The sequence below is a fragment of the Vigna radiata genome, chromosome 10 (genome assembly GCF_000741045.1).
Source record: "Vigna radiata var. radiata cultivar VC1973A chromosome 10, Vradiata_ver6, whole genome shotgun sequence".
NCBI lineage: Eukaryota > Viridiplantae > Streptophyta > Magnoliopsida > Fabales > Fabaceae > Vigna > Vigna radiata.
The window spans coordinates 4,532,321-4,541,665 of record NC_028360.1 but is presented as its reverse complement, the minus strand read 5'-3'; the positions used below and the strand labels follow the sequence as shown (position 1 = coordinate 4,541,665).

At 37.0% G+C, this 9,345-nt stretch overlaps 1 protein-coding gene across 4 annotated transcripts; it reads right to left on the bottom strand.

The window, feature by feature from the left end:
• Positions 1 to 4,326: 4,326 nt before the first annotated feature.
• LOC106776222 (TMV resistance protein N) lies at positions 4,327 to 9,087 on the bottom strand. 4 transcript variants are annotated; one of them, XM_014663604.2, is made up of 6 exons: positions 8,930 to 9,087; positions 8,284 to 8,354; positions 7,651 to 8,194; positions 6,119 to 7,205; positions 5,712 to 6,014; positions 4,327 to 5,628 (listed from the first exon to the last, which is right to left on the bottom strand). In XM_014663604.2, the coding sequence occupies exons 3-6, from the start codon at positions 8,148 to 8,150 to the stop codon at positions 4,606 to 4,608; spliced, it is 2,913 nt and encodes a 970-aa protein (XP_014519090.1). In that variant the 5' UTR covers positions 8,151 to 8,194; positions 8,284 to 8,354; positions 8,930 to 9,087; the 3' UTR covers positions 4,327 to 4,605. The 4 variants fall into 4 exon arrangements, with proteins under 4 accessions (XP_014519090.1, XP_022642779.1, XP_022642778.1 ...); XM_014663605.2 differs by having other exon boundaries at positions 5,362 to 5,435; positions 5,506 to 5,628; positions 7,651 to 8,354; XM_022787058.1 differs by having other exon boundaries at positions 7,651 to 8,354; positions 8,923 to 9,087.
• Positions 9,088 to 9,345: the final 258 nt, after the last annotated feature.

The window sequence follows — 9,345 nt, the reverse complement described above, 5'->3', positions numbered from 1 at the left end:
GGCCATTGTCGAAGAGCGGCCATGGCAATGAATAGACGAACAAAGGTCATTTTTGCCACTGGAGAAAAAGTATCACCATAATCCAAACCAAAAATCTGTGTGTAGCCTTTGGCAACCAGTCGGGCCTACAAACGATCAATTGTACCATCAGGGCCAACTTTGATAGCATACACCCACCTGCAACCAACAACAGACTTTCCAGATGGTAATTGGACAAGCTCCCAAGTTCCGCTTTTCTGTAAAGCACTTAATTCATCCAGCATGGCTTGACGCCAGCCAGGATGAGTTAAGGCATCACCCATAGATTTGGGAATTGACACAGAAGAAATGGATGAGAGACATGTGTAAAAAGATGCAGATAATCTGTGGTAACTAAGAACTGTATAATGGGGGGAAAGGTTATGAGTGGAGCGTATACCTTTACGGAGTGCAATGGGCAGGTCAGACTCATTTGCTGGAGCCGGAGGAGACACAGGAGGCAGCACTGGAAGTGAGTCATGAGATGGCACAGGATTGCGACGACTATAAACCTGAAGGGGTGGAGTTGAAGGACGATCCTGTGGGGAATGAGAGTCTAAAGAAGGAGAAGGATCATAGAAAAAAGGAATATCAACAATAGTAGGTGGAGGTACAGACCGAGAAGATAAATGTGAAAAGTAAAACGAAGATTCATCAAAAGTGACATCAGCCGAGATGAAATGACGATTGAGGGAAGGGGAAAAACACTTATAGCCCTTTTGTGGCCCGGAAATCCTAAGAAAACACATTTGTGAGATCGAGGAGATAACTTATCAAGACCAGGACTAAAATCATGAACAAAACATGTAGACCCAAAAACTCTAAGTGGTAATGGATGTAAAGGGTCTTGAGGAAATAAGATAGAATGAGGGATTTTGTTATCTAGGACAGAAGAAGGCATGCGGTTTATGAGATAACATGTAGTGAGAACTGCATCACCCCAAAAACGCGAGGGTACTTGACCATGGATTAGAAGTGTACGAGTTGTTTCAATAAGGTGTCTATTCTTGTGCTTAGCCACCCCATTTTGTTGAGGGGTATAGGCACATGAGGTTTGGTGAAGAATTCCATGAGAAGCCATAAAATTTTTAAATGGTTGAGAAAGGTATTCACGACCATTATCACTGCGTAAAGTGCGAATAGAAACCCCAAACTGAGTTTTTATTTCATGGAAAAAATTTTGGAAAATAGAAAACAACTCAGAACGATTCTTCATTAGAAACAACCAAGTACACCTGGAATAGTCATCAATAAAGGTAACAAAATACTGAAACCCTAAAGTTGACTTAACACGACTAGGTCCCCAAATATCATAATGAACCAATGAAAAGGGGGATGACGCTCGTTGTGAAACACTACGAGGAAAGGAACTACGAGTGTGTTTACCTAACTCACAAGACTCACACGACAAACTTGATAATTTTGACAAACTAGGAACAAGTTGCTGCAGTTTGGAAAGATTGGGATGACCTAATTGAGCATGAAGAAGGGATGGTGACTTCATGATTACGCCAGCATGTGGAGAAGGGCGGAGATGATATAGGCCATGAGACTCACATCTTGTGCCAATCATGTGTTTCAAACTCCGGTCCTGCAACCAAACAGAGTCTTTGGTAAATGTAATAACACAATTAAGGGAACGAGTTAGACGACTTACGGACAATAAGTTAAAAGGAGACCCAGGGACATAAAGTACATGATCTGGATATAGACGGAAAAATATGAACAGTACCAATACCATGAGATGAGACTCTAGACCCATCAGCCATTGTTACCGAGGGTAAATTATCCGGATATGACAAGGAAGAAAACAAGGACTTGTTACCAGTGATATGATCGGTGGCGCCTGAGTCAAGGACCCAAGATCCGAGAGAGTGAGTCAGACCAACAAAAGGAGTACCTGTGAGTGTAACAGAAGCAGATATAGTGGAACTAGAGTGTTGACGGTCCTCATACCATCTGAGAAATTCCTGAAAGAGTGTAGGGTTGTATATGCTATTTGATGAAGTAGGATGGTTTCCAGACGGCGATCGGGGAGGTGGATCAGAATTAGCCATTGCTATAGGTCGAGGAGGAGGTCCATGAAGCGCATAACATTTATCAATTTCGTGGCCTAGTTTGCCACAGTGGTCACATTTTGGATGTCCTTTACCTGACTGGCGAGACAGACTCCGATCACCACGTTGGATAGCCATGGAGAGGGAGAAACCCTAAAAATTCAACGTGCTCCAATTGACGCAACGACCACAGATCTAGAAAGAGGGCGAGGAGGCGATTCAGATGGAGTGGTCGCTGATCGATTCTGGAACTCCGGCGACGGCTCCGGCGAGGCTCCGACGACGGCTCCAGTGACGACGGTGGCTGCGGAGGCTGGGGAGGCTGCGACCGTGGAAAAGGCCGGATCAGAACCTAAGCTCTAGATACCATATGAAATAGGAAGAAGATTAGGAGAAATCTCCCTTGTGTTGAATATACACATAGGGTCCTTTATTTATAATAGAAGAAATATGGGCTAAGCCCAAAATACAAATAAGAAATATAAACAAACTAAATAAGAAATATAAACAACAGAACTAAAGATAAGAGATAAATATAAACTAAATGTAATATCTCTAACAATAAGCATAATTTCATATTTAAGTTACTGTCATTGTGTATTTGCTGTCATTTAGTTTCTGATTAGGCAAATTTTCGTTTTCGGCATTTAGTCACTTGATCATCTAGCCTCATCTTCTTAGAAATAGCCCCTTCCCTATGTTTAGGTCATTACACTTGCATTAGCATCTTAGGAACTCATGTTCTGTTTTCAAATCTATTAAGCGCATTAAAAAAATTTAGTTTCTTAGTATAAATTCTGGCGTTGTCATCAAGGCCAGATTCTCACGTGCATACATCTAAGCATGACATATATCACATTGCATCCCTTGCATCAATTTTCATCAATTAGACGATTCTATGATCATTACATTTCCTTTTTTAAAACCCCATTGCATTTTAGTTTTAGCAAGGTTAATTATACATATTATAGCTTAATAACAACCAATTCCACGGATTCAATATCATGGTTTTTCCTATACTACATTAGGGTGATTTATTGGTTTTTGTTGGCCTAACGCTACTAAAAGGTTGTTTAACCGAGACCTCGACTCAAGGCTCTCGAGATCATTTTTAGGTGGTTTATAGGTCGGCCTGTAGATTTTAGACCTTGGCCTAGCTGTTGGTGGAGGTTGTCGAGCTATTTCTCATGGTGACTAAGCTTATGTGTGTGAGACTGAGTTGCCTATTATGTGTTCTGAGTCCTTTGATGTTGGCCGAGGTGCTATGGGTGGTTGTCTACCTTGTTTGGGTATACGTCCCGAGCTATTAGATGTTGTGGTGATGTGTGGTTGTTATGTCTCATTGTCGTACTTCATAAATCTAGAGATGATTCTTTTTGTTTGAGAGATGATAGAAAAGATGATGTTTGAGTGTTGTCCTTTCGTCTTTCGAAGCGGTAGAAAGAGAAGGAGATAGGTCGAAAGGTAGAGTAGAGGACGACTCAAACTATCTTGTTTTGGTAAATAGGTTTTGTACTGTAGAATATAGAAGGATTATGCTTGTTTTGGAATTACTTTGTTGTGGCTTGTGATTGGAGTGACTTACCTTTGAGATGCCTTTCTTGGGTTTGCCTTGTTGACAATATCCATATGTTGATAATAGTTGTTGTTATTTATTTTATTGGATGATTAATCTGGTAGCTCACCCTTATGGTTTGTATGTATTTTGATAATCATATTACTTATGTTGTTGTTATATGGGAGTAGATGTAATTACAAATGTTTCAACTGATGAGGAAAGTGGTGAAATGTTGTAGAGTACTTGGAAAAATTCTTATTGTTTTACTTTTAAATATTTCTAGTTAATTTGATGTAATTGTTTTGGATTATTATTTGAAAGTTTACAAGATTGGAATAAGTTTCATTTATTTATTATTATGATAAATTAAGATTTCTATTACATCAGTTAGTAAATTGTTTTTTGTAATTTTTTGCTTATAAGAAAATTTTATAATTATTCGCTACATCCTAAAATGGAATGTTACACAAACCACTACTTGAATCTTGTTACCTTTTTAAATATCCATGCTTTAGATTCCGGTAAAAATAATACTTGGAATACTATTTTGTTTATTTAAAGATTTGAGTACTGAATTTTGTTGGAACTAGACAATAGGAAAATAAGCTCCTGGAAACATAAAATTATACAATAAATTTAACCTCTTTACTGGAAAATGTAGACAATAAATTTAACTTTGACATCGAACTCATGTAGTTTTTCTCATAATAACTGCAAACCTTTTTTTTTTTAACTCTTCCGACAAAATTACAAACAATAATGTCAAAATTTACAGTTTTTCGTACAATTTTTGTGACGAAATTTGCAAATTCGTTCGTAGCACACAACAACATATAAGAGGTTCATTGAACAACTCTTAAATCCATTCTTCATTATTTCTACAAGTAGTTTTCAACATTTTCCTTCTTCATATTACTCAAAGTAGAATTTTGGTAAATATTTACTTCAGAATCAATGAATTTCGACTCAAATTTATCTGCTCCCAACCAGCTTCAACCCTGATTCTGAGCCATATATGGGAAAGACGCCAAACTCTTCTATGCTTGCTTTACTATTTTCAAAAATAAATGTTACGTTGCTGAAGAAATGGCCATGCCCTTCTTCATTTATTGCATCAAATTCATTGATATCATGATACATACATAGCACGTGATTCGAAGTTAAACTTTCGTATTCCAACAATCTCTGGAGCCAACCAACCCTTATGCCATCTTGATAAACAGAACACGAAACATCAGACTGCAAGAGTGATCCCTTAGAGAGAATGATGCAATAAATGAAACCATACAATTCAGTTTTCCAAAGATAAGGAATAGTCATTGAAGTCTCTGTTGTGTTAAACACACATTCCTCAATCACATGGTTTCCTGGAAATAAATACTCTTCGTCATAACATCTTAGATCGTTCGTGCGTAAGTAGGGTATGCGACTCTGCAACATGTGTTGCAACACTAGCCGTTGAGTCATGTATGAGTCTAGAGAAGTGCAGTTACTAGCACTCAACTTCCCAAGGGATGGTGGAAGCTTAGGCAAAGATACAAGTTTCTTACAATCATCTAACCAAAGCATCCTCAATGTTGAAAGGCTTTTGATGTTCATGGAAAATCTCTCAGCATTAGATGCCAATGCTGTGAGGGAGTGCTTGTGAGAGCCGTGAATTCTTGGTTCCTCAGTTAACTTGCCGAGATTGCGACAACCCGTTAGATAAAGAGCTTTGAGCTTCCTTTTGTGCCAAATTGATGTTGGTATTGAACATATAGAAGTGAAAGCTAAGCTCAATCTTGTCAATTCCTCTGATGTCACTGAAAATTTTCTTAGTGAGGAACAACCATAGAGGTTCAGTACACGAAGAGATTTTGAATGGACATGGACCTCACGCAAGCTTTCACAATAGCAAAGAGAAACATTTTCAAGTTTTTCTGCCAAGGATAAGTCTGGAATCTCAATTAAGTCTCGGGATCCCCACAGGTCAATAGTCTTCAAATTCACAAGGTTCTGTTAAAAAGTTGTTAAATTCAAAATCATGAGCCTCAACCAAAAGAAAAATTTGACTGAGACCATAAATGTAGTACATATACCTGAACACCATCCCAAAGCTTTTTAAGCTTGCTACAACGCATGCAAAGCTCCACAAGTTTTTCAGCACAGAAGTTAGCCGGCAAAGACTCAAGACAGAATCCATCCCAATGAAGGTACCTCATTTTATGAGACAGAGTATTAAGACCATTAGGAAGATACACATTAAATATGTTAAACTTGCTCCAGCTATGGATTTTGAAAAATCTCACGTTAGTCATCTTTGCAAGGAAATCAGAACTCAAATAGAGATCTTCAATTAATTTGGACAAATCTAAAATTATGCCTTCAACAATATCAGTTCCCTAAACCAAACAAAACAAACATGGAATAGTCATTAGCAGGTACTAGCTAAATTCTTAAAAGATACTTAAATTAACATACAGAAGCAAACATGTTTTTAATTTACCTTGTTGTATTTGAAGACTTCATGCACTTCCTCATGTTTCCACAACCGACTTCGTCTTCCTGGGTCTTTGACACATTCTTGATGAACAATTTCCCAACCCATTTCTTGTATCAAGTCATGCATTTCTAGTTGATTGCACCCTGAAACTGTTATCAGAGCTCTATCCAGAAGCGCTTCTATCCCAGATATTGCAGAAAAATCAAAAGCTTCCAACATGTTTGTTACATGATCTCTCTGGTTCCCTCTAAAGAAGCATGCAATGTCTAGAAATATGTCCTTCTGAGTGTGATCTAAGCCATCATAACTTAATTTTAAGACACTGTGAATTTTCATATTTGGAAACTTTTGGAGTTTTCTCAATTCACATTCCCATGCTCCCTTACTTCTTGAACGAAGAGTTGCACCAAGAACTTTCAAAGCCAAAGGAACACCTTTGCAATAGTAGGTTGCACTTCTTGATAGATCTTCGTATCCATATTTAGGTTGTTTTTCTCTAAAAACAGTCAAACTGAAAAGTTGAAGGGAGTGATGAAAGCTCAATTCCTTGACTTCGTATATTTTATCTTGGCTAAATATTTGCTTGTTTCTACTTGTAACAACGACTCTACTTCCGAGTCCCATGAAATCAAAATCTTCAATTAGATTTTCTAATTGCTCCGAGGTAGCCACATCATCCAAGACTATGAAAACTTTTTTGCGTCCTAGCCTACTCAAAACAAACTTGGTTACTGAAAAGGCCACATCAAAACAATGATTTTTATTCCCTAACAACTCAGAAAAAAGCTTATTACGTAAAGCTTTGACTCCATGCTTGTCTGATTCTTCCCTTACATTTTCGAGGAAGCAGTGACCTTCAAACTCGTGAGATAGTTTGTCATATAGAGCACGAGCAAGGGTGGTTTTACCTATTCCACCCATGCCCCATATTCCCAAGATTTTAACTTCATTTGACCCTACTTTTAGCAATGACTCAATCTTTTCATAGTTTTCTTCAATTCCAACCAATCCTTTGTGGCAGTTTGGGTATATAGGAGCCAATTTTTGCAAAACATCTTCAACAATATCCTTAAGGAGTTCAGATTCAACCCTTGCATGTGAAAAGGGAAACATAAATAAATGATGTGTAGATAGTCCAACAAATTCAAAACTAAAACAAACAACTATAAAAGTACTACACATAATCCATGACCAACAATGGTAGTGCAGAAGAGTAACAAAAATGTCTTGAAGATCATGGTGATATGACCAAATTAAAGTTTGAACTAACCCCAAATCAAAGCCTTTGTTTTTTCTATGCAGCAAGCTTCTCAAGCAAACTAGTATGAAAGGTGTTTATGCATGCTTAATTTAAGATCAAATTTGGATTCTGAAAACAGATTGTATGAAAGGTGTTTATGCTTCGTTAGAACTAGTATGAAAGCTTCTCCAGCTGTGATAGACAATTGTATGAATTCTTAATTTAAAATCAAATTTGGCATAATTTAAAACCAAATTTGGACAACTCAACTTCACTCACTCTCAAGTCAGTTTACCTGTAAGTCTGAGAATCCCATGCAGCTAAATTGGCTGCTTCAGTGAGAGCAGCTTTCCATTTGTTGCACATGGGTTCTCCCTTATGTGTTACAAATAATTTCTCATAGCTTCCTGTCTGCTTCCTTACATGGGATGGATCTATGTCATAGAACACTGGTATCACAATCTGTCCTTTTTCTTTCTTACATTCCATAATCTTGCTGAGTTCACCCAAGCACCACTTTGAGGAAGCATAGTTCTCTGAGAAGATGACAATAGATATATGAGAATCTTCAATTACTTGGATTAGTGTTGTCGAAATCTCCTCTCCCTTTTCAAGACGATTGTCGATAAAGGTTTCAACTTTCTTTTGCTTCAAAGCATCATAAAGATGGCTTGTGAATTTCTTGCGGGTGTCCTCACCTCGAAAGCTTAGAAACACATCATATCTTTTAGAAGATACCACTGAAGGAGAGTAAGAGGATGCAGCAACAACACCGATAACTTTCTGATCAACCATTATGAATTTCAAGTGTTGCACCCGCAATGATCATACCTCATACACTTTCTCTCCAAGGGAAGAATGACGAAATATTTAGCAAATTGATAGTTTGATTTTAGGTGTTTTTGTGACCCTTAGAAGTTTATGTTACCTTGATTAGTAGCTTGCTTATCACTTGGGAAAACTTATGCTCCATTCTTTCAAACATAACATGAGGTTAACCTGACAAAGTTGACATCAAATAGAGAAGAACTTGAATCTTCAAAAATAAGTTCATCACAGCATACACAGTCATGCAGATGGCATCAAGACATATTCTTATTTTCTACTTTCTAACCATTTAAAACATGTTTAACACATAAATTAAGAGATGGACAAGCATATCAATTACAACTCAAAATCTAATCAGATAATTGAAATTAGGTTTAAAGTAAAAGAGAATGGTAGAAGGCCAATCTGTACTGGCTGTGCCCTTAGGACTATTGTCAGCTTAATTCAAAGAAAGACAACATCCAAATTGAGTTTGACCAATAATACAAAGAAAATAGAGGAATATATTTACGCATTTCAGCGAACAATTCATATTCAATATTCCTTTTGTTTTGCTTTTTTAGAAGTTACTTTTCAATTTAGACACCACAAAACCACTCTTCTCATGAGGAATTTACATTCTTAACCCGTTCTCTTTCAATTAAAACATGGGAAAACAAGAAGAAATCATATTAGTCAAACTTCTCATCTTTTGTTGTTCCTAATTGATGGTAAAATTCAGAATAGAGAAAGAAATTACCACTGACCCAATCCAACTGCTTGCAACAGAGAAGAATACACTGATCTTTTACATAAATACAAGAGCTTCTTGGGCACAACAAAGATAACTACACCAGAATTTTATAGTTCATATGAATATATTAGATCAAAATGTTTAAATTCTGTGGCAAATATGAAAGAAGAATTAGAGGGAACTGTTGATGTTGAATAAGTCAGTGGTGTCTATGTCATGGATGTTTCCAAGTTTCCTACGCAATGTGCTCTTTCTTTTAGATTTTCACACATTTAATTTCTCATGACTTTAGTGCTGACTGATGGATTTTAAGTAGTGAACATAGAACTTAGTCTCATTTTGAATCCATGAATCAAATCTAAGATTACAGATTAACTGTAAAAGTTACTAGAATTTCTTGTGAGATTTTCTTTAACATATTTATGAATT